The sequence below is a fragment of the Pongo abelii genome, chromosome 20, assembly GCF_028885655.2.
Source record: "Pongo abelii isolate AG06213 chromosome 20, NHGRI_mPonAbe1-v2.0_pri, whole genome shotgun sequence".
NCBI lineage: Eukaryota > Metazoa > Chordata > Mammalia > Primates > Hominidae > Pongo > Pongo abelii.
Genome location: NC_072005.2, coordinates 10,344,340 through 10,367,383, shown reverse-complemented (window position 1 = coordinate 10,367,383; position 23,044 = coordinate 10,344,340). Strand labels below are relative to the sequence as shown.

Here is a 23,044-nt window from a genome sequence, read left to right as displayed (position 1 = left end):
GGGAAGGAGGTGTGGTTTCTCCCAGCCAATCGACGGGCGCGCCCTCGTTGCCGCTCTATGCCGCTCCGCCCCGGCTCGCTGGTCCCAGAAGGCGCCGGGTTTCCCAAGATGGCGGCGGACGTGTCCGTTACTCTCCGGCCCCCACTGAGCCCTAAGTCTGGGGCCGAAGTCGAAGCTGGCGATGCCGCGGAGCGCCGGGCGCCAGAAGAAGAGCTGCCGCCTCTAGATCCAGAAGAGATCCGGAAACGCCTGGAACACACCGAGCGCCAGTTCCGTAACCGCCGCAAGATACTGATCCGGGGCCTCCCGGGGGACGTGACCAACCAGGTATGGGGGGGGCGGTGTAGGAGCGTGGCGGGAAATACCACGGTGCGCGTGCGCGGGGGGAACCGGGCGACACCAACGCTCAGGTCCGCGGGGGTCGTTGGCGGGGGCGTCCAAGCACCGGATCCACGCGGGATCGGGAGAGACCAAGAGCGGGATGTGGGGGGCGATGATGAAAGGGGAAACCGACTGCGAAGTGAGGGAGGGCGTTGCTAGGGGCGACCACAGGCTTGGGCGACACCAAGTGATGGAAGCGGGCGGGGAGTGGAAGGGGGCGGACAGCTTTGGTCCTGTTGGGGAATTGCGAATGGGCTGGTACATTGGACCACCAGTTGCCCCCTGCTTGGATGATGCTTTTCTCCACCCACTCTACCACAGGGTGGCGGGACCTCAAATCCAGAAGTTTCAGGACTGCGGAGAGTACGCCCCTCCATATCACCCGTTTATTCACTGCTCTTAGATAAATCCGGAAGTTACAGCAGCCCCTGGGTCTCAGCCCCCAAAACCTCATAATTAATTTGGGAAAATGGGGTCTCCTGCCACCAGCCTACAGACCTACAGGAAGGAAGCGAGGCCTGTGTTCTATGGAGCCCCTCGTGGCTAGTCTTCCTGCTAGGAGTGCCCTTCTCATGGGGCCAGCATGGGGCAGCGCTTCCCAATGCTCTTTGGACCCAGGGAAATGGCATCTATACCGCCCTGCCCTATGGCGGTGAAATAGGTTCTCGCTTCCTGCTGCTGAGATTCCTTGCTCTCCGGGCCACCAGCACACCGGGTGGGCACGTGGCTAGTGGGACCCCAGGGATGTTGGGAGGGGCTGAATTTGGGGACAGATCGGGACAGGGATCATTAAGGATGGTCAGGTTTCTTTCTGGGTCTTCCTCTCAGTGTCTGCAGTCTCTCAGCTGGGAACACATTGTTTCTCCTGCAAGATGCACAGTGTGTCTGGCCCCGGCAGGCCCCAGCACTTTGCCTTCAAAGCTGGCTTGAGAGGCTGGGCACGATGGCTCATCCCTTTAATCCCAGCACTTTGAGAGGCTGAGGCAAGAGGCTGTATTGAGCCCAAGGGTTCGAGACTAGCCTGGGCAGTATAGTGAAACCCCCATCTCTAAAAAAAAATTTTTAAAAATTAGCCAGGCATGGTGGTGCGTGCCTGTAGTCCCAGCTACTCAGGAGGCTGAGGTGGGAGGATCACTTGAGCCTAGGAGGTTGAGGCTGCAGTGAGCTATGATCGTGCTACTACACTCTAGCCTAGGTGACAGAACATGACACTATCTCTAAAAAAAAGAAAAATAAATGAGCTGGCTTGTAAGAGGGCAGCCTTATCAGCAGGAGGAAATTGGGAGGCATGTGAACCCACACAATGTGGGGCTTACTAGAAGGTGGGCTCCCCAGTGAGGTACCCATGGGTGGCTGCGCTGCCCAACTGCATGGCCTCCAGCAGATCTCTTCACTTCTCCTAGCCTAAGTTTTCTCATATACAATATGAGTTTGTTAATACTTCACTTACAGAGTTGTTGGAAACAGTGAACCTTGCAAAAGGAGGTTCATGCAGGTTAAATGACTTCCCTAAAGGCATACTCTTTTTTTTGAGATGGAGTCTCACTCTTTTGCCAGGCTAGAGTGCAGTGGCTTGATCTCTGCTCACTGCAACCTTCACCTTCTGGGTTCAAGCAGTTGTCCTGCCTCAGTCTCCCGAGTAGCTAGGACTACAGGCGCACGCCACCACAGCCAGCTGATTTTTGTATTTTTAGTAGAGATGGGGTTTCACCTTGTTGGCCAGGATGGTCTCGATCTCTTGATCTCATGATCCGCCCGCCTCGGCCTCCAAAGTGCTGGAATTACAGGCGTGAGCCCGGCCTCTTTTTTTTTGAGACAGTGTCTCCCTTTGTCGCCCAGGCTGGAGTGCAATGGTACACTGCAACCTCTGCCTCCTGGGTTCAAGCAATTCTCCTACCTCAGCCTCCTGAGTAGCTAGGATTACAGGTGTGCGCCACCACTCCTGGCTAATTTTTGTATTTTTAGTAGAGACAAGGTTTCACCATGTTGGCCAGGCTGGTCTTGAACTCCTGACCTCAGGTGAGCCACCCCGCCCAGCCAGCTAAAGGTATACCCTCTAAGAGCATGTTGCCTGGGTAATAGCACAGTCTGCAGCCAGGTTCTGAATCCCAGCTCTGCCAGGTATGAGCAGAATGACCTTGGCCAAATTACTGCATCGAGCCTCAGTTTCCTCATTGGTAAAATGGGGGGTGGTAATTGACCTGCCTTTATAGCTGGTGGCAGCTATGAAGCGGCACTGGGTTGCCCCCTTCCATCTCCAGTAACTCCCTGTCTTTTGTCTTGTATCTCCACAGGAAGTACATGACCTGCTCAGTGACTATGAGCTCAAATACTGTTTTGTGGACAAATACAAAGGGACAGGTTTGTGGGGCCATGGGGCGGGCCAGGGCAGGGAGTGACCGTCCCTGAAGATGGGAGGGCCTAGCTTACTGTCTGCTGCTCTGAGCTTCAGGCCCAGTATTGCCCCCCAGGCCAACATGGCAGGTTGCCCCAATCTGCCTGTCCTGTCATCTTGGGACAACCTTCATGTTCTCCTTGGAGAACACTGGGCATCGGGCTGATTCTCTTCCTACTCCACTCGCTTGGCATTGAGCTAATTCTTGACAACGTTTGGCTGTGGGTTCATTCTCTTCCTACCCCTCTTACCTCACTCAGCCAGTCATCCCTGCTTGTATGGTCTTTTTTTTTTTTTTTTTTTTTTTTTGAGATGGAGTCTTGCTCTGTCGCCAGGCTGGAGTGCAGTGGCGCGATCTCGGCTTGCTGCAACCTCCGCCTCCTGGGTTCAGCCCATTCCCCTGCTTCAGCCTCCCGAGTAGCTGGGATTACAGGCATGTGCCACCACGCCCGGCTAATTTTTGTATTTTTAGTAGAGACAGGGTTTCTACCTGGGTGGGTCCAGGTTAACCAGGTGAGGAGGTGGGGCTCAGTGTTCCACGCTCAGGGAACAGCAGCTGCAAAGGCCCCTCTGGAGCGTGCCTAGCGTGGTCCAGGTAGCAGTGGTGAGATGGGAGGGGAGGTCAGCGAGCCCACGCAGGCTGCACTGCACCCTGCAGCTAGAAGCCACCAGATGGATGTGGCGTGACCTGGTTATCATTTTGAACAAAGCTTCCTACGGCCGCTGGGTGGATCGCAAATCTGGGGCAGCACGTGGCAGCAGGGTTCAGGGGCACTGGTGGCCTGGAAAGGTGGCAGGGGTAGGCGGTGTGTAGAGTGGGGCTCTGGAGTCCGGCTGCCTGGGTTCAAGTCCGGGCTCCCCTACTCGGGCACAGGGGTGCTGCTCTGGGCCCGTTTCCTCTCTGGCAAAATGGTGATTGTGATGATTAAGTTATATCCATTTGACAGATGGGGAAACTGATACCCCCAAAGCCACCTGGGGCTTGGGGCTTAAATCTGGGCCCCAGTGAGCATGGGCTTAACCACTGCCCTTGGTATCACCCAAGTGACCCACGGCCTTCTTAGGACAGAGCGAGGCCCACAGTTGGTGAGCGCTGCTGTGGGTGCAGGTGGACTCAGGGCTGGGAGAGGGAGTGGGCTTCGTGGAACCTGGAGTCAATGGCAGGCACTCTCGCCTGTGTGAGTTGCCAAGGCTAGCAACTGCTCAGATCGGTAGGCACCTGAGATGCCCAGCATTTGGAGGTCCCACCTGGTTTGCAGGGTGGCGGGGTGGAGGGGCAGGCCCTCGGGGCCCGGCTGACCTCGCGCTGCCCTCCTCCCACCTCAGCCTTCGTGACCCTGCTGAATGGGGAGCAGGCCGAGGCCGCAATCAACGCTTTCCACCAGAGCCGCCTGCGGGAGCGCGAGCTGTCGGTGCAGCTGCAGCCCACGGATGCCCTGCTGTGCGTGGCCAACCTGCCCCCCAGCCTCACACAGCAGCAGTTCGAGGAGCTGGTGCGGCCCTTCGGCAGCCTGGAGCGCTGCTTCTTGGTCTACAGTGAGCGCACTGGCCACTCCAAGGGCTATGGCTTTGCCGAGTACATGAAGAAGGACTCGGCCGCCCGTGCCAAGTCGGACCTGCTGGGCAAGCCACTGGGACCACGCACCCTCTACGTGCACTGGACGGATGCCGGGCAACTGACGCCTGCCCTTCTCCACTCCCGCTGCCTCTGTGTGGACCGCCTGCCACCTGGCTTCAACGATGTGGATGCTCTGTGCCGGGCGCTGTCAGCTGTTCACAGCCCCACCTTCTGCCAGGTGAGCCCTGTGGAGAGCACTGGGGAGCAGGTGCCAGGCCCAGAGCACCTGAGGGAGTCTTTGGAGTCATCTGCCTTTTTTTTTTGAGATAGAGTCTCACTTTGTCACCCATGCTGGAGTGCAGTGATACAGTCTCAGTTCACTGCAACCTCTGCCTCGTCAGTTCAAGCGATTCTCCTGCCTTAACCTCCAGAGTAGCAGGGATTATAGGCGCCCCGCCACCATGCCTGGATAATTTTTATATTTTTAGTAGAGATGGGGTTTTGCCATGTTGGCCAGGATGGTCTTGAACTCCTGGCCTCAGGTGATCCACCCACACTGGCCTCCCAAAGTGCTGGGATTACAGGTGTGAGCCACCGCACCCAGCCAGGGGATTTGAATCCCTCTGCAGCCTCAGGCCTCACTGTCCCTCTATCAGATGCAGGCGAGGCCACTCTTGTAACTATGGATCGCAAGGCTTGCTCACCACTCACCTCCTCATTCACTGGTACCCTCATCAAACCTCCCATGGGGTCGCAGACCTGGGCCAGGCATTGAGGAGGCTGCAGAAGAGCCCACAGTCTATTTGAGCCTTGAGGTCAGAGACTGAGGCTTCGCCAGATCCCAGCCCCGCCCTCGAGCTCGGGCCAGTCACTAGCTCTCTGATCTGCAGTTTCCCTCCTCCATAAGCAGGGACTCGATACTTGCACAATGGGTTGGCAAAACAGTCCCTTGTTCATTCAAGCCACACATGCCAGGCACTTCTGTGTGTGTGCCTCACCCTGTGACAGGCGCAGTGGGGCGAGAATAGGCCAGACTCACTCTCTAAGAGCCCCCAGAAGGTCTTGATCCCCAGAGATCCCAAAGGGGACATTCCCCCAGCACTTGCTGTGGACTCTGAGTACGTAACCTTCAGTTGCTTCATCCTGTAGCAACCCTGAGAGGCAGGTATCACTCCCATTTTCAGGTGAGGATACCAAGGCACAGAGGGGTCAAGTAACTTGCCTAGAGTTAAACAACAAGGGTCTGGCAGAGCTGGGATCAGAACACCGCAGCCTAGCTCCAGAGCTTGGGCCAGTGAGAGGAGGCCAGTGCAGAGGCTTAGAAGGGGTAGGCCTAGCCAGGCGCAGTGACTCACACCTGTAACCCTAACACTTTGGGAGGCTGAGGTGGGCGGATCCCTCGAGCCCAGGAGTTCGAGACCAGTGTAGGCAATATGGTAAAATCCTCTCTATACAAAAATTAGATAGGTATGATGGTGTGCCTGTAGTCCCAGCTACTCAGGAGGCTGAGGTGGGAGGATTGCTTGATTCTGGGAGTCCGAGGCTGCAGTGAGCCATGATCGCACCACAGCACCATGACACTACAGCCTGAGCAACAGAGCTAGACCCTCATCTCAAAAACAGAGAGAGAGATAGTCCTGGGCTCGGACCCCCAGCTCTGTGGGCTTGAGTGGGTCCTTCTCATGTAAGTGGGGTATTGGTGCCCCATTTAAACTAGGTGTCTGTTGGGAGGCAGAGGCAGGAGGATCACTCGAGACCAGGAGTTCAAGACTAGCCTGGGCAAGATAGTGGGACACCATCTCTATATTTAAAACAAGAAACAGGCTGGGTGAGATGGCTCATGCATGTAATCTCAGCACTTTGAGAGGCCGAGGCAGGTGGATCACTTGAGGTCAAGAGTTCGAGACCAGCCTGGCCAACATGGTGAAACCCTGTCTCTACTAAAAATACAAAAAAAATTAGCCAGGTGTGGTGGTGCAGGCCTGTAATCCCAGCTACTCAGGAGGCTGAGGCAGGAGAATCGCTTGTACCTGGAAGGCGGAGGTTGCAGTGAGCTGAGATCGCGCCACTGTACTCCAGCCTGGGTGACAGAGCAACACTCCATCTCAAAAAAACAAAAACAAAAACAAAAACAAAAAACAGGCCGGGCGCAGTGGCTCATGCTTGTAATCCCAGCACTTTGGGAGGCTGAGATGGGCAGATCACCTAAGGTCAGGAGTTTGAGACCAGCCTGACCAACATGGAGAAATCCCGTCTCTACTAAAAATACAACCAAAAAAAAGTAGCCAGGCATGGCGGCACGCGCCTGTAATCTCAGCTACTCAGGAGGCTGAGACAGGAGAATTGCTTGAACCCAGGAGGCTGCAGTTGCAGTGAGCGGAGATCGTGCCACTGCACTCCAGCCTGGGCGACAGAGTGAGACTCCGTCTCAAAGAAACAAAAAAACCAAAAACTGAGTATCCATGAGCCATGGGAACCCTCTCTGTTTACTTATTCATTCGTTCTGCTGCCTTCTCTTGGACACCTACTACGTACCAGGCCTGCTACGTACCAGGCCACCTGTGCGGGCTCAGGACAGAAGATGAGTTAGCACAATGGCCTCACCTTTTTTTTTTTTATATGTTTTTATTTTTTTTAAGACAGAGTCTCACTCTGTCACCCAGTCTGGAGTGCAGGGGTGCGATCTTGGCTCACTGCATCCTCCGCCTCCTGGGTTCAAGTGATTCTCCAGCTTCAGCCTCCCGAGTAGCTGGGATTACAGGCGCCTGCCATGACACCCAGCTAATTTTTGTGTTTTTAGTAGAGATGGGGTTTCGCCATGTTGGCCAGGCTGGTCTTGAACTCCTAACTTCAGGTGATCCACCTGCCTCGGCCTCCCAAAGTGCTGAAATTACAGGCATGAGCCACTGCACCAGCCTGGCCTTACCTTCTTATCTGGAGATCAAAGGTCACAGGGTCATGACCAGCTACAGGTACTCTCCTAGCCTGTTTCCACATCTCAAAATGGGGCTGGCAGTGCTTCATGATCAGGTTATTGTGAACAGCTGCCCATTCATTCCTCCACTCGAACATTCACTAAATTTAATTTTTTTTTTTTTTTTTTTTGAGACAGGTTCTCAGTCTATCACCCAGGCTGGAGGAGTACACTCCAGCCTCGACCTCCTGGGTTCAAGAAATCCTCCTACCTTGGCCTCCCATGTAGCTGGGGAACTACAGGAATGCATCACCATGCCCAGCTGATTTTTAAAATTTTATGTAGAGGCCGGGCACAGTGGCTCATGCCTGTAATCCCAGCACTTTGGGAGGCTGAGGCGGGCAGATCACTTGAGGTCAGGAGTTTGGAACCAGCCTGGCCAACATGATAAAACCCTGTCTCATGGCTGGGCACGGTGGCTCACGCCTGTAATCTCAGCACTTTGGGAGGCCGAGGTGGGCAGATCACGAGGTCCGGAGATCGAGACTATCCTGGCTAACATGGTGAAACCCTATCTCTATTAAAAATAAAAAAAAAATTAGCTGGGTGTGGTGGCATGTGCCTGTGGTCCCAGCTACTTGGGAGGCTGAGGCAGAAGAATCACCTGAACCTGGGAGACAGAGGTTGTGGTGAGCCAAGATCCCACTACTGCATTCCAGTCTGGGTGGCAGAGCGAGACTCCATCTCAAAAAAAAAAAAAAAAAAAAAAAACCCTGTCTCTACTAAAAATAGAAAAAAAATTAGCCAGGCGTGGTGGTAGGTGCCTTTAATCCCAGCTACGACCCCTCTGAGTCTCTCTCCACTCATCCCGAAGATGGGTGTGTTTATGGCCGGGCACAGTGGCTCACGCCTGTAATCCAGCAAGCCTTTGGGAGGCTTGCTGAAACTTCTCAAGCCTTCAGAAGACTTCTCATGCCTGAAACTTCTCAAGTTCTGAAACTTCTCAAGCCTTCAGAAGACTTCTCAAGCCTTGAGAAGTCTTCAAGCCTTTGGGAGGCCAAGGCAGGTGGATCGCTTGAGGTCAGGAGTTCGAGACCAGCCTTGCCAACACGGTGATACCTCGTCTCTACTAAAAATACAAAAATTAGCTGGGCGTGGTGGTGCACGCCTGTAATTCCAGCTACCAGGATGCTGAGGCATTAGAATCACTTGAACCCAGGAGGCGGAGGTTACGGTAAGCTGAGTTCACATCACTGTACTCCAGGGTGACAGAGCGAGACTCCGTCTCAAAAAAAAAAAAAACAACAACAAAAAAAACAAAAAACCGATGGGTGTGGTTACGGGAGATCTGTGCCCAGACATTGGCACAGGGCGTGGGCAGAGGTGAAGGGCTGCTACCTGCACCTTCGTTGCCCGGGCATTCAGCAAGTGCCAGGGCCCAGGCCCAACCACCTCCCTTAGCATTGCTACCTGGCTTGGCCACTGTCTGGAACGAGAGTCTTTCCTTCCCCACCCGTTGCTGATTATCTCTATTTTTTTTTTTTTTTTTTTTTTTTTTTTTTTAAGACGGAGTTTCGCTCTTGTTGCCCAGGCTGGAGTGCAATGGCGCGATCTCGGCTCACCGCAACCTCTGCCTCCCAGGTTCAAGTGACTCTCCTGCCTCAGCCTCCCGAGTAGCTGGGAATACAGGCACGTGCCACTACACCTGGCTAATTTTGTATTTTTAGTAGAGACGGGGTTTCTCCATGTTGGTCAGGCTGGTCTTGAACTCCTGACCTCAGGTGATCTGCCCGCCTCGGCCTCCCAAAGTGCTGGGATTACAGGTGTAAGCCACCGCATCCGCCTGTGGCCTTGGCTTTGTTGGTGAGGTGGCTCCCAGCTCTGCCCTCCCTCCAGCTGTGTGGCCTTGGCTTTGGTGGCAAGGTGGCTCCCAGCTCTGCCCTCCCTCCAGCTGTGTGGCCTTGGCTTTGGTGGCGAGGCAGCTCCCAGCTCTGCCATCCCTCCAGCTGCACGGCCTTGGGTGTGCTGACCTCTCCGTGCCTCAGTTGCCTTCTCTGAGAAATGGGTATGATGCAGCCTCCCAGGGTCATTGGGAAAATCAGATGAGCTGATGCAGGAATGAGGCACAGGGCAGTGGAGGCCTGGCATGGAGTTCACCCTTATGGGGCAGCTGAGTCTGGTTACGGTTGTCACTTCCCGGGGTGGTGCAGTTACTGCTGCCCAGATGCTCATGACTGCCTGCCTTCCTCCGGCAGCTGGCGTGTGGCCAGGATGGGCAGCTGAAGGGCTTTGCGGTGCTGGAGTATGAGACGGCTGAGATGGCGGAGGAGGCACAGCAGCGGGCGGACGGCCTGTCCCTGGGGGGCAGCCACCTGCGAGTCTCCTTCTGCGCCCCTGGGCCCCCTGGCCGCAGTATGCTGGCCGCTCTCATCGCTGCCCAGGCCACGGTAAGCCTGTGCGGGCAGGGGTGGCGGGGTTGGATGGGAGCCCCATGGGGATGTCAGGGCCCCGGCGGCGCTCTGAGCTGCTTCTGTTCCTTCCTGCAGGCCCTCAATCGGGGGAAAGGACTCCTCCCCGAGCCCAACATCCTGCAGCTGTTCAACAACCTGGGCCCATCTGCCTCCCTCCAGCTGCTGCTCAACCCCCTGCTCCATGGCAGTGCGGGGGGGAAGCAGGGTAAGGTGGGGCTGGGCGGGGGCCCCACTGACTGTGCAGAACAGGGGCTGCAGTGCTGTCCCTGGCACTCCCCGAAACTGCTCATCTTGGCTGCAGTGACAGGAGCCCCAGGAGTAGGGCTGAGGGGGAGTATGGAGTCATAGGGGGAACTGCTGCTGTCCACAACTGGGGGCCGGGACCAGGGCCACACAGCAGCCTGCAGTGAGGTGGGGTGCTGACAAGAGGGGGCTGGCCTTCACTGGGGTAGCCTCTGCCCCTTCTAGGCCCTTCCTTTGGGCAAGTCCACTGCCTACCCCCCGGCCCCAGAGCCTCAGTTTCCTGCCCCATCAACGGGTTCAGGGCTGTGTTTCGTGAGGCGGGGCAGGGAGGACACAGGGACCCCCACACATCCTCTTATGTCTCCCTCCAGGCCTCCTGGGTGCCCCCCCAGCCATGCCACTGCTCAATGGGCCAGCCCTGTCCACGGCGCTGTTGCAGCTCGCCCTGCAGACCCAGGGCCAGAAGGTAACACACACATCCCCCTCACCCACCGCTCTACAGCCCCTACAGGCTCTTTTCAACACAGCTGGCGCAATCGGTGGGGTGGGAGGACCTCTGGCTGTGCCCTGGGGGCCCAGAACCCGGGTGAGGCTGACTCCCCCCAACCCCTGCCTTTCCCACCCACATCCCCATCCCCCTCCGGCAATTGCTCATGATGGTTCGCCATCTTTCCCTCCATTCTGGAGAGCGCCCCTGGACTTGGTGCCTGGGGTGGGGTCAGGGGACCTGGACACGCCCATTTACAGCCTGAAACTGGGTGTGGGGTGGGAGCGCCGCTGCTGGGCACCAGTTTGTGAATAGACTCTGCTCAGAAGCTCCCCTGAAGAGCCACCTGGGGAAAAAACTCCAGGTCTATCCCCTCAGTGTGTGCGCACACACACACGCACACACACAACTCACACCTAGAAACACAGGTATACATATAGACTCACACATACAAAGATGCAAATATACATACACAGACATAGACACACAAAGACATAGACAAAGACACACATATAGACACAGACACACACAGAGACACAAGACAGACTCATGCACACAGAAACAAAGACATACACACACACACACACACACAGAGAGACACACACACAGACACACACACACATAGACATACACCCATGCTCCGCCCTGTCTGGTGTGGTTCCCTGGATTCTAAGTCAGGTGTGTCTGTCTGGTGGTAACTGACAGAGTATGTGAGCTTGTGGGTCTGGCCTTCTGTGACTAAAAGTGGCTGAAACACTGTGTGGCTGTCCCATTCCATGTGGCTGCAGTTGATACTGTGCTGTAATCATTGGCCAGGGAACTGGGGCCTGGCGCTCAGGAGACCCTCGGTCACCATGGCTGATGGGACAATGATAGAGTTGGAGTGTGGCGGGCACTGGGGAACCCTATGCCTGTCTGCCCAGGACCGGCCGTGCCCTGGAGTTGGGGTGTGTCTGCCAAGACTCTGGGCCACACCTGTCTGCTTCCCTGGGCCACCCTGCCCCCATCTGCAACTGTCTGTGCTCTGTCCCTAGAAGCCCGGCATCCTGGGAGACTCACCCCTGGGCGCCCTCCAGCCTGGGGCCCAGCCAGCCAACCCCCTCCTCGGGGAGCTGCCTGCAGGTAACGCAGACCCTGCCCACACGGTGTGCCCCAGCCACTTCCCCTTCCTTCCCTGCTACGTGGACTTGGGCGAGTGACCCAACCTCTGGGTCCCAGCGCCCTGGTCCATCAGTTGGGTGCCCCACCTCAGGGCCCAGGGATGAGCTCTGCTCAGTGACCAGCATGGATTTGTCTCTTGACTACTGGGCCCCGGTCCAGGTGGGAGCTGGAGGGCCCTGGGGAGAGGGGTCCTGTGAGCCTGGGCCCCTGAAATCCTCCTTCCCTCCCTAGGAGGGGGCCTGCCCCCGGAGCTGCCGCCCCGGCGAGGGAAGCCACCACCCCTGCTGCCATCCGTGCTTGGCCCTGCTGGGGGTGACCGGGAGGCCCTGGGCTTGGGTCCCCCAGCGGCCCAGCTCACTCCTCCCCCCGCCTCTGTGGGGCTCCGAGGCTCTGGCCTCAGAGGCCTCCAGAAAGACGGTGGGCCTCTGCCAACGCCCCCTGGGGTAAGGCCCTGCCCTGTGCGTGGTACCACACCAGCCTCCTGTTCCACAGGGTCCCGTCTCCCAGGGGCCCTCTCGAATCCGGCCTTCCTGCCGCAGGTCTCACTGCTGGGGGAGCCCCCCAAGGACTACCGGATTCCCCTGAATCCCTACCTGAACTTACACAGCCTGCTCCCGGCCAGCAACCTGGCGGGTAAGGAGGCCCGGGGCTGGGGAGGCGCCGGGAGAAGCCGCCGCCCAGCTGAGGGCCCCCCACCTAACCCCCCAGCCCCTGGAGGTGGCGGCAGCAGCAGCAAAGCCTTCCAGCTCAAGTCCCGCCTGCTCAGCCCCCTCAGCAGCGCCCGCCTGCCCCCCGAACCAGGGCTGTCTGACAGCTACAGCTTCGACTACCCCTCGGTGAGTGCCTGGCTGCAGCTCTCTGTCCCCTAAGGCCAAATCATTCTCCAAACTGATATTTCTCTAGGATTGACTATGCCAGGCCATGTGCTAGGGAGGCGGCAGGGAACGTGCCAGATATGGTCTCTGCTTTTTTTTTTTTTTAGAGACAGGGTCTCCCTCTGTTGCCCTGGCTGGAGTGCAGTGGTACGATCATAGCTCACTGCAGCCTCAACCTCTTGGGCTCAAGCGATCCTCACACCTCAGTCTCCTGAGGACCTGGGACCACAGGCACGCACCTCCATGCCTGGCTAATTTTTAAATTTGTAGTAGAGACGGAGTCTCATTGTGTTGTCCAGGCTGGTCTCAAACTCCTGACCTCAAGTGAGCCACCCGCCTCAGCCTCCCAAAGTGCTGGGATTACAGGCAAGAGCCACCGCGCCCAGCCTCATGCCCTTAAGTTTCCTGTCTGTCTGCACATCACCCCCTGCTTCCGGTCCACCTGCCTGTCTGTCCATTCCCAAGACCTGGAGGATCTTGCGTCTCAGTCTGTCTGTCATCCTGCGTCTGTCTGTCTTTCTCTCCCAAGAGGACTTAGGCCACACTGTCTCTCCCCAGAGACAGGGCTTGCCCTTTCTGTCCCTCTCTCCCACCTTTGATTCCTGTCTGTGCCCCTGGAGATTTGGTTCTTCTATGATGCCAACCTCCTTGGCAGGTCAGAAATTGCAAACTGGGCCGGGTGCGATGGCTCACGCCTATAATCCCAGCACTTTGGGAGGCCGAGGCGGGCAGATCACCTGAGGTCGAGAGTTCAAGACCAGCCTGACCAACATGGAGAAATTATATATTATAAAATATATAATAAATATATTTTATATGTAATATAAAATATAATTTATGTTTTATACTAAAAATATAAAATTAGCTGGGCGTGGTGGCACATGCCTGTAATCCCAGTTACTAGGGAGGCTGAGGCAGGAGAATCACTTGAACCTGGGAGGCGGAGGTTGTGGTGAGCCGAGATTGTGCCATTGCACTCCAGCCTGGGCAACAAGAGCAAAACTCCATCTAAAAAAAAAAAAAAGAAAGAAATTGCAAACTGGCCGCCCACAGGTCACTTGGGTGATGTTTGGCCCCCTCTGGATTTTAAACAAGTAACAACAGGAATTAACGCCAACACAGGAAAACTGCAAGAATCCACACAGCTCGAATTCCCAGCTTGCCTGGGAAACTCCAAACACTTAGGCCCATGGGGGGCACCCCCCTTCACAGCAGCCATCCCTGGGGCCGAGCTGCATCCAGCCCCAAATTTGCCTCTTCTGGTCCCACAGTGGTGGGAACTGTCTTCCCCGACGACAGCTCTGCCACGGAGTTCAGCCAGGGGTGAGGCTGGGACAGACTCCAACCCAATGTGCTTCTCCCACTTTCATTCAGGACGTGGGACCTCGGCGGCTCTTCTCCCACCCACGGGAACCAGCCCTTGGGCCTCACGGATCCAGCCGACACAAGGTAAGAGCCACCTGGTATGGCATGTGTAGCAATCAGCTTTTACTACATGACAGGCTGTGCCATGACTTAGTAGCCTAGAATGGCAGACCTTGTATTTTGTGTGTTCTTTGTGGGTTTTTTTGAGACAGGATCTCACTGTGTTGCCCAGGCTGGAGTGCAGTGGCTCTATCATAGCTCACTGTGGGCTCAAACTCCTGCGCTCAAGCAGTCCTCCTACCTCAGCCTCCTTAGTAGCTGGGACCATAGGCACTCACCACCATGATGGTTACTTTTTGTACTTTTTATGGAGATGAAGTCTCCCTATGTTGCCCAGGCTGGTCTAGACCTCCTAGGCTCAAGCAATCCTCCTACCTTGGCCTCCCAAAGTGCTAGGATCACAGGCATGGGCCACCACACCATGCCAGGCATTGTATTACTTCTTGCCACTCTGCAGGGCAGTGGGCAGTCCCTGGCACTCACCTGGGTCTCAGTGAGCTATGTGGCCTCACATATTTGGCGTCCATAGGCTAGAGCAGTTTCTCTGTGCCCATTCGTGCAGTGATGATCCCCGGGTTCCTGGAGGAGGAAGAGGAGGCGGGTACCCAAGTGCCAGCTCTCCTCAGTCCTATTAGCCAAAGCTAGTCTTTGCAAAGCCCAGAATTGCCAGGCGTGGTGGCTCACGCCTGTAATCCCAGCACTTTGGGAAGCCGAGGCGGGCGGATCACCTGAGGTCGTGAGTATGAGACCAGTCTGACCAACATAGAGAAACCCCGTCTCTACTAAAAATACAAAAAATTAGCTGAGCGTGGTGGCGCATGCCTGTCATCCCAGCTACTCGGGAGGCTGAGGTAGGAGAATCGCTTGAACCTGGGAGGCGGAGGGAGAATTGTATACAAAGGGCTGGGTACTACAATTGTCTGCTTCACTCCACCGGCCCTTCTTCTACAGATGTCCCCCCCGCCCAGTGGCTTCAGCGAACGGAGCAGCGGTGGGAGTGGTGGGGGCCCCCTGTCTCACTTCTATTCAGGCTCGCCCACTTCCTACTTCACCAGCGGCCTGCAGGCTGGCCTCAAGCAGAGCCACCTCAGTAAGGTGAGGGACCTCTCTGGCCGAGCACAGGCCCCCTGGGACAGCTAGGATTCGGGGGTGCCTGCCACCGGGGCTCTGTAACCCTTGGTGCCCAGGCCAAAGCTGGGGTGGTGACAGGGGGTCAGTCTTGCCCAGGGTGGAGTAGCAACATCCTATTGTCCTCTATCCACTCTGCATCAAGCACCTAGCACTGCCAGCCTTCCAGGGTTTCTGTCACTTCCTCCCTCTACAGCCCAGGCTGTGGGTGCTACTGGCCCCATTTGACAGATGAGAAAACCGAGGCTCAAATAAAATGGAGCAATTGGCCCTAGGTCTCATAGCTAGAAAGTAGCAGAAGCAAGATTTGAACCTGAAACCGTTCGCTTTCCCTCAGGGCGGGGGGGCAGTGGGCGGGGTGCGGGGTGGGTGCTTCCTCTGGCCCCCAGGGAGTGACCTGTTCCACCTCTCCATTTCTCCCAGGCAATCGGCTCTTCCCCGCTGGGCTCCGGAGAAGGGCTCCTGGGCCTCAGCCCAGGGCCTAATGGTCACAGCCACCTGCTGAAGGTACGGGCGGGGGGTGGGGACATGCAGGGCTGGGGAGCCCCGGCCCCCCAGCGGCCCCTGACCCGCCCCGCCCTGCCCTCTATCTCCAGACCCCACTGGGTGGCCAGAAACGCAGCTTTGCCCACCTGCTGCCCTCGCCCGAGCCCAGCCCAGAAGGCAGCTATGTGGGCCAGCACTCCCAGGGCCTCGGCGGCCACTACGCGGACTCCTACCTGAAGCGGAAGAGGATTTTCTAAGTGGCTGGCACCAGAGATAACTCAAGGGCCTGCACCAAATCGCTTTTGGGTTTTCTGGTGTTTTGTTTTGTGTTTTTTTAAACCATTTTCTCTCTTTCAGTAATAGAAAAATCTCTGAAAGACTTTACTGACCAATCAGCCGGAGCCCCAGGAGCCCAAGGGGTGTGGGGGAGTCTGGAGGCCTCATTACGTCTCTGGCTTGCTCCCCACGCTGAAACCCTGCAGCCTTAAGAGAGAGGGGCCCTGGCCTGCTCTCCCTCCCTCCTCCCATCTCCTCCTCCACTGTGCCCGTCTCTCCGGAGCCCTCCTGCCTCATTGCTCCTGTAATTTTGGCCTTTCGAGTGCCTTGGAGGTTTCCCTGACCTCCCGTGAAGATACAGAGACTGTCTCCTTTTTTTTTAACTTTGACAACTGACTTCTGTTTCCTTTTCTAATTTTTATTTGTCAAACCACCCCGGACAGCCCCCAGCTCTGATTCCTTCAAGGCCCGGCCTGTCCGGGCCACCATTCCACACTTTGCGGTTTGAAACAGCTGTTTTTCCCACATTTGCTGCAGGCATGGCTGTCTCCTGCCCCTGCCTGCCCATCTGGCCTATACCCCAGCCCCGGGGCCCGGGGTCCCTGCCGCAGCCCCCTCCCCTTCTGATGCCTTAAAAGCTGGGCCCCAGGCCCTGCTGGCCAGAGCCACAGATGCTGAGCTCTAGGAGCTTGACTATGGACCAAACAGCTCTGGCCTAGGGATTGGGCCACCCTACCCAGGATCTCCACCCTGGGGACAGTAGAACGGCAAAGCCTTCATCTTGGCTAACCGGCCCCACCACCCCCTCCTGCCTGGGCCTCGGTGCAGAGATGGGCTTTCTCTGCCAGTCCCCTGCTGTCTTGTCTGTGGGAGTCGGACATTGTGCCCATCTCCCGGAGCCTCTGCTGTCACTCCCTTGTTGAAGGTTAATTCTTGAATTCTGTCCGCCCACCCCCGGCCAGATCCCTGGAGCTGGCCTCCTTTCAGCCCAGTGCCAGAAACTAGCACTCCATGAAGATAAGCTCTGGGCCCGCCCACCAGCAGGACCTGTCGACCTGAGGTGACCCTGGGCCTTGCCCCCAGCCAACTGGGCCACCAGCTTCCCTCCCTTGACTCTGGGGGTCCGCATCCACTCCAAGGGGACTATTCCCCCGACCCCACCCCAGTCTCCCCACACGGACCTTTGCTGAATTAAAGTTTGTAAGTAAATGGTTTTAAAGAAATCAGAGTTGGCTGATTCTTGGGACAAACAGTGGGCTTGAGTCGGAGGTCTGGGATGGCCCCGCGGGTTTACCTGAGCTGGATCCCGCCCTGTTCTTCCCTCCTGGTCACCGCAGGCCCCAAGCAAACATCTGCGCTTAAGTTCCATTAATTATGGGCTTTCCCTCTCCTCCCCGGCGCGGCGCATGCTCAGTCGGTGAGTCACGTGATGCATGTCATGGCTGCCTCCATGACCCGGGGAGGCGTGAGTGCCAGGGTTCTGCTGCAGGCTGCCAGGGGCACCTGGTGGAACAGACCTGGGGGCATTTCGGGGTCGGGGGAGGGGGTGGCGCCGGGGACAACCAGAAAGTTTCAAGCGACAGGTACCTGGGGCGTCCGGGGTGGGCAGCGTTAATCCGTCAGATGCCGGCGGGGCTCGGCGCAGCAGCTCACCCAACCGTGTTTTCCAGGCTCGCGCCCGGCGGGAGAAGAGGACGCGGGCTGCCTGGAGCGGCCCGCGGACGTGTGAGTGCAGGGGGCCAAGTCCCCCATTCCTCATCCCACGGAATTCCTCTGGTCCCCACTTGCCCTGTAGCTTCATCTCGAGGTCCCCCTTCTGCTTTGCTCTATTCAGTACCTGTGCGTCAAGCCTCAATTCCTACTTCCTAACCCTAGATTCTACCCGGGCCCTGAGCCCATCATCCAGTTCGGCATTCGCACCTCCATCTGTCCCCAGGGTGAACGTGGTGTTCGTAGATCGCTCAGGCCAGCGGATCCCAGTGAGCGGCAGAGTCGGGGACAATGTTCTCCACCTGGCCCAGCGCCACGGGGTGGACCTGGAAGGTAGGAACTGGGCAGAGGGAATTAAGGAGGTCCTTATCCATTTGTCCAAAAAAAAAAAACCACACACACACGAATCAGGTGTGTCTCTTCACGTCTTTTTCCCACCAAATATAGACTAAAATCCAAACCCCTCACCACGGCCTCCTCTGTTGCCAAGCTCTTATTTATTAAGCATTTATTAGAGATCACTAGGACTCCTGGCTCCCAGGATTTTGTGTTCTCTTCCCCCTTCCTCCCTGTATTCTAGTCACATTGGCTTTCTTTTTGTTGTTGTTGTTTTGAGATGGAGTTTCACTCTTGTTGCCCAGGCTGGAGTGCAATGGCTTATTGCACCTCAGCTCACTGCAACCTCCACCTCCCGGGTTCAAACGTTTCTCCTGCCCCAGCCTCCAGACTAGCTGGGATTACAGGCGCCCACCACCAATCCCAGCTAATTTTTGTATTTTTAGTAGAGACGGGGTTTCACCACATTGGCCAGGCTGGTCTCAAACTCCTGAAAGGCGATCCACCCGCCTCAGCCTCCCAAAATGCTGGGATTACAGGCGTGAGCCCACCGCGCCCAGCCCACACTGGCTTTCTTGTGGTTCCTCAAACAACCAAGCTCATTCCTGCCTCAGGGCCTTTACATTTGCTGTTCCCTCTGTCTGAATTGCTTTCCCAGCAAACATTCTGGCTCTTTCTCATCCTTCAGACCTCAATGTAAATGTCATGTCCCTAACAATCCCATTGCCCTCAGCCCAGCTGAAGTACCCATGCCCTAGTTATTCTGTTTTATCAGTATGATATGATATATAGCACTTGTCACTTTTTTTTTTTTTTTCAAGAGATGGATCCTTGCTGTGTCGCCAGTGCTGGAGTGCCATGATGCAATCATACCTCACTGCAGCCTTGAACTCCTGGGTTCAAGTGATCCTCCCACCTCAGCCTCCCAAGTAGCTGGGATTATAGGCACAAGCCACAATGCCAGGCTGTTTTGTTTCCTACTTTGTCATCTGTCCCCCAGTGAGATTGGAGACCCATGTTCTTATTCATGCTTATCTGTTGCCTGTCAGGATGTAACAGATGTTTGATAATTTGTTGAGAGAAAAATAATAATAGAAGTTTCTTGTCCAGGTGCAGTGGCTCACGCCTGTAATCCCAACACTTTGGGAGGCCGAGGCAGGCGAATCACTTGAGGACAGGAGTTTGAGACTAGTCTGGCCAACATGGCGAAACCCTGTCTCTACAAGAAACACAAAAATTAGCTGGGCGTGGTGGCACATGCATATAATCCCAGCTACTTGGGAGGCTGAGGCACAAGAATCACTTGAACTTGGGAGACAGAGGTTGCAGTGAGCCAAGATGGCACCACTGACTGCACTCCAGGATGCGTGACAGAGCGAGACTCTGTCTCAAAAAAAAAAAAAAAAGGCCGGGTGCGGTGGCTCACGCCTGTAATCCCAGCACTTTGGGAGGCCGAGGCGGGCAGATCACCAGGTCAGGAGATAGAGACCATCCTGGCTAAAACGGTGAAACCCTGTCTCTACTAAAAATACAAAAAATTAGGTGGGTGTGGTGGCGGGCACCTGTAGTCCCAGCTACTTGGGAGGCTGAGGCAGGAGAATGGCGTGAACCCGGGAGGCAGAGCTTGCAGTGAGCCGAGATCGCGCCACTGCACTCCAGCCTGGGCGACAGAGCGAGACTCTATCTCAATAAAAAAAAATATATATATATACACGTATATACATGTATGTATATATACGTGTATATATATATATACATGTCTTTAACCATGTTAATACATATTCACTGACTGAATCTTCATGACAACTTGAGTAGTAGAGACTGTTATTCCCTATTATAGATGAGGAAACTAAACCCCAGGTTAAGTAGACCTGGTCTAAGGGCAAGTGAGTGACAATACTTGACTCACCAGTCCATTTTAGCCACTAATCTGTGCTGCCTTTCTATGAATACCTACTGCACGTCAGGCAGCAATATACAAAACAAATAAGGCCTCTGTCATCTCACACCCATTTCAGCCTAATAGGGACAATAATCCCACAGGTAAATACATAATTATGAGCAACTTGGGAAGGGTTGTCTGGAAGAAAATATACAGGGTTTGCTTTTGGGATGAATATATCAGGGATCCTGATTTTATCATTAAAGGGGAAGATATGTTGGGAGGGGTTATGAAAGGCCTACCTAAAGTTCTGTTCTGGAATCCAGTGGCCAATAGTCTAGGACAGAGATTGGAATGTGAGATAGATTTATTTATTCATTTATTTATTTGAGACAGAGTCTCACTCTATCACCCAGGCTGAAGTGCAATGGCATGATCTTGGCTTACTGCAACCTCCACCTCCAGGGTTCAAGTGATTTTCCTGCCTTAGCCTCCCAAGTAGCTAGGATTACAGGCACCGCCACTATGCCCGGCTAAGTTTTTGTATTTTTAATAGAGATGGGGTTTTGCCATGTTGGCCAGGGTGGTCTCAAACTCCTGACCACAGTTGATCTGCCTGCCTTGGCCTCCCAAAGTGCTGGGATTACAGACATGAGCCACTGTGCTGGGCCAGTAGATGTAAGTGGCTTGGCAAGGTGTGGTGGCACACGCCTGTAATCCCAGCACTTTGGGAGGCCGAGGCGAGCGGATCACAAGGTCAGGAGATCAAAACCATCCTGGCTAACAGGGTGAAACCCCGTCTCTACTAAAAATACAAAAACAAAATTAGCCAGGCGTGGTGGCAGGCACCTGTAGTCCCAGCTACTCTGGGAGGCGGAGGCAGGAGAATGGCCTGAATCCAGGAAGCGGAGCTTGTAGTGAGCTGAGATTGTGCCACTGCAGTCCAGCCTGGGCAACAGAGTGGGACTCCATCTCTAAGAAAAAATTACAAAGGAAAACAAAGGAATGAATGAGGGGGATGGGGGAACTGCAGGACTAAGTGAAGGAGTTTGGATTTTATTCTGAGTGTGAAAACCCTTTGGAAAGTTTTAGGCCAGGAGGGACATGATCCCCAAGTACTGGTCTCTGTGATCAGAGGATGTGGGGGTGTGACCAAGGGCAGGTGGTCAGCAGAAAACCTCGGGTTCTGTCTCTTTCAATCCTAATTCCTGGTCTGGTGCAGTAGCATATGCCTGTAGTCCCAGCATTTGGGGAAGCCAAGGCAGGCAGATTGCTTGAGCTTAGGAGTTTGAGACCAGCCTGGGCCACATGATGAACCTCGTCTCTACAAAAAAAAAAAAAAAAAAAATACGGCCAGGTGCAGTGGCTCACACCTGTAATCTCAGCACTTAGGGAGGCCAAGATGGGCGGATCACCTGAGGTCAGGAGTTCAAGACCAGCCTGGCCAACATGGCGAAACCCCGTCTCTACTAAAAATACAAAATTAGCTGGGCGTGATGGCAGGCGCCTGTAATTCCAGCTACTTGGGAGGCTGAGGCATGAGAATCGCTTGAATCTGGAAGGCAGAGGTTGCATTGAGCCGAGATCACACCATTGCACTCCAGCCTGGGCAAAGAGAGCAAAACTCCACCTCAAAAAAAAAAAAAAAAATTAGCCAGGTGTGGTGGTGCACACATGTAGTCCCAGCTACTCGGGAGGCTGGGGTGGGAGGATTGCTTGAGCTGGGAGGTTGAGGCAGTAAGCTATGACTGAGCCACGGCACTCCAGGCTGGGCAACAGAGTGAGACCCTGTCTCAAAAAAAAAAAAAAAAAATCCTGGCTGGGTGCGATGGCTCACGCCTGTAATCCCAGCACTTTGGGAGGCTGAGACGGGAAGATCATGAGGTCAGGAGATCAAGACCATCCTGGCTAACATGGTGAAACCCCATATCTACTAAAAAAATATAAAAAAATTAGCTGGGCATGGTGGCGGGCACCTGTAGTCCCAGCTACTTGGGAGGCTGAGGCAGGAGAATGGCGTGAACCCGGGAGGCAGAGCTTGCAGTGAGCCAAGATCGCGCCACTGCACTCCAGCCTGGGCAACAGAGCAAGACTCCATCTCAAAAAAAAAAAAAAAAAAAAATCCTAATCCCTGATTCCTTCCCCCACCACACTGACTGCTGAGTCAGCCGGTCCATCCTCCAAGAGCAGCGGCGAGGTGAGGACACATTAGCCCAGCACAGTGATAGGGTCACAGCAAGAGCTCACAGGCTGCGGGGAGCCTGCCTGGCCTTTCCCCTCTCAGCTACCTGGCAGCCAAGTCCATGCTCCTTAATGGTTCTGCATCTCAGCCTGCTAGGGAGTCCCTGGGAAATGGGGCCTCCCGGATGTCCCTTTGTAAACTCTACACACTGGGGAACAGCTAGCTGACGACATGACACAGTGTCTGGTACACACAGTGGAGCTGCAGGCCCAGGAGGGAGACGTGAGGCATGCGGTGGAAGAGAGGTCTACTCCTCTACGCCCTTCGCATAGCAGCCCCTTCCTGACTCTGCCACTCACCTGCACCCCCTTCACTTCCCACCCCTAGGGGCCTGTGAAGCCTCCCTGGCCTGTTCCACCTGCCATGTGTACGTGAGTGAAGACCACCTGGATCTCCTGCCTCCTCCCGAGGAGAGGTGAGTGGGTCAGCCCTGCCTAGCTGGCAGCTTCACCCTGGAGCACTCAACAGCCCCCACCGTCCTCCCCACTTCCAGTTCCTGGAAGGGGAGCTGCCTCCCCCACCACTACCCCCTGCGCTCAGTCAGCTTCCTCCCTCCCCCGCCTCTGGCCCCCCACCCACCCAGCTAGCTTGCCCTTGGCTAACACTGCCCGTGTCACCACCCCAGGGAAGACGACATGCTAGACATGGCCCCCCTCCTCCAGGAGAACTCGAGGCTGGGCTGCCAGATCGTGCTGACGCCGGAGCTGGAAGGAGCGGAATTCACCCTGCCCAAGATCACCAGGAACTTCTACGTGGATGGCCACGTCCCCAAGCCCCACTGACATGAACACCTGAACCATTCCACATTGCCATGGCCCACAGCCCAGATGGAGGGAATAGCCAGGTGCCAGCCCTGCCCAGAGCGCGGACAGGCCCAGGAGAGACATGGAAGCCCCTGTGAAGGACAACACCCCTGCTTGGGAGAGAGTCCCATGTCCAGGCTCTGGCAGGGACAGGGCCCCTAGTGGGGTGGCCTTCCCCAAGCCCCTGAGAATCAGGGTGTGAGTAGGAGTGGACTCATTGGAGCTGCAATAAATCGATAACACAGGCCCCAGCATGTTGAGTGTCCTTGGG

At 55.6% G+C, this 23,044-nt stretch overlaps 2 protein-coding genes across 9 annotated transcripts; both read left to right on the top strand.

Annotated features, from left to right (window-relative positions):
• Window positions 1-51: 51 nt before the first annotated feature.
• Window positions 52-17,023, top strand: RAVER1 (ribonucleoprotein, PTB binding 1). 6 transcript variants are annotated; one of them, XM_024236840.3, is made up of 14 exons: window positions 52-327; window positions 2,676-2,742; window positions 4,103-4,572; window positions 9,504-9,695; window positions 9,795-9,924; window positions 10,334-10,428; window positions 11,484-11,571; window positions 11,842-12,053; window positions 12,150-12,243; window positions 12,319-12,446; window positions 13,860-13,934; window positions 14,862-15,005; window positions 15,462-15,545; window positions 15,635-17,023. In XM_024236840.3, exons 1-14 carry the CDS (start codon window positions 58-60, stop codon window positions 15,779-15,781), a joined length of 2,196 nt encoding a protein of 731 aa, XP_024092608.2. In that variant the 5' UTR covers window positions 52-57; the 3' UTR covers window positions 15,782-17,023. The 6 variants fall into 6 exon arrangements, with proteins under 6 accessions (XP_024092608.2, XP_063575997.1, XP_024092609.3 ...); XM_063719927.1 differs by having other exon boundaries at window positions 63-327; window positions 15,462-17,023; XM_054539641.2 differs by lacking the exon at window positions 14,862-15,005 and having other exon boundaries at window positions 64-327.
• On the top strand, window positions 16,520-23,025 carry FDX2 (ferredoxin 2). Of its 3 annotated transcripts, XM_054539644.2 has the most exons (6): window positions 16,520-17,000; window positions 17,138-17,217; window positions 17,471-17,525; window positions 17,737-17,843; window positions 22,298-22,385; window positions 22,596-23,025. In XM_054539644.2, the coding sequence occupies exons 2-6, from the start codon at window positions 17,175-17,177 to the stop codon at window positions 22,750-22,752; spliced, it is 450 nt and encodes a 149-aa protein (XP_054395619.1). In that variant the 5' UTR covers window positions 16,520-17,000; window positions 17,138-17,174; the 3' UTR covers window positions 22,753-23,025. The 3 variants fall into 3 exon arrangements, with proteins under 3 accessions (XP_054395619.1, XP_024092612.1, XP_063575999.1); XM_024236844.3 differs by lacking the exons at window positions 16,520-17,000; window positions 17,138-17,217 and adding an exon at window positions 17,218-17,383; XM_063719929.1 differs by lacking the exons at window positions 16,520-17,000; window positions 17,138-17,217 and adding an exon at window positions 17,227-17,265 and having other exon boundaries at window positions 17,676-17,843.
• Window positions 23,026-23,044: the final 19 nt, after the last annotated feature.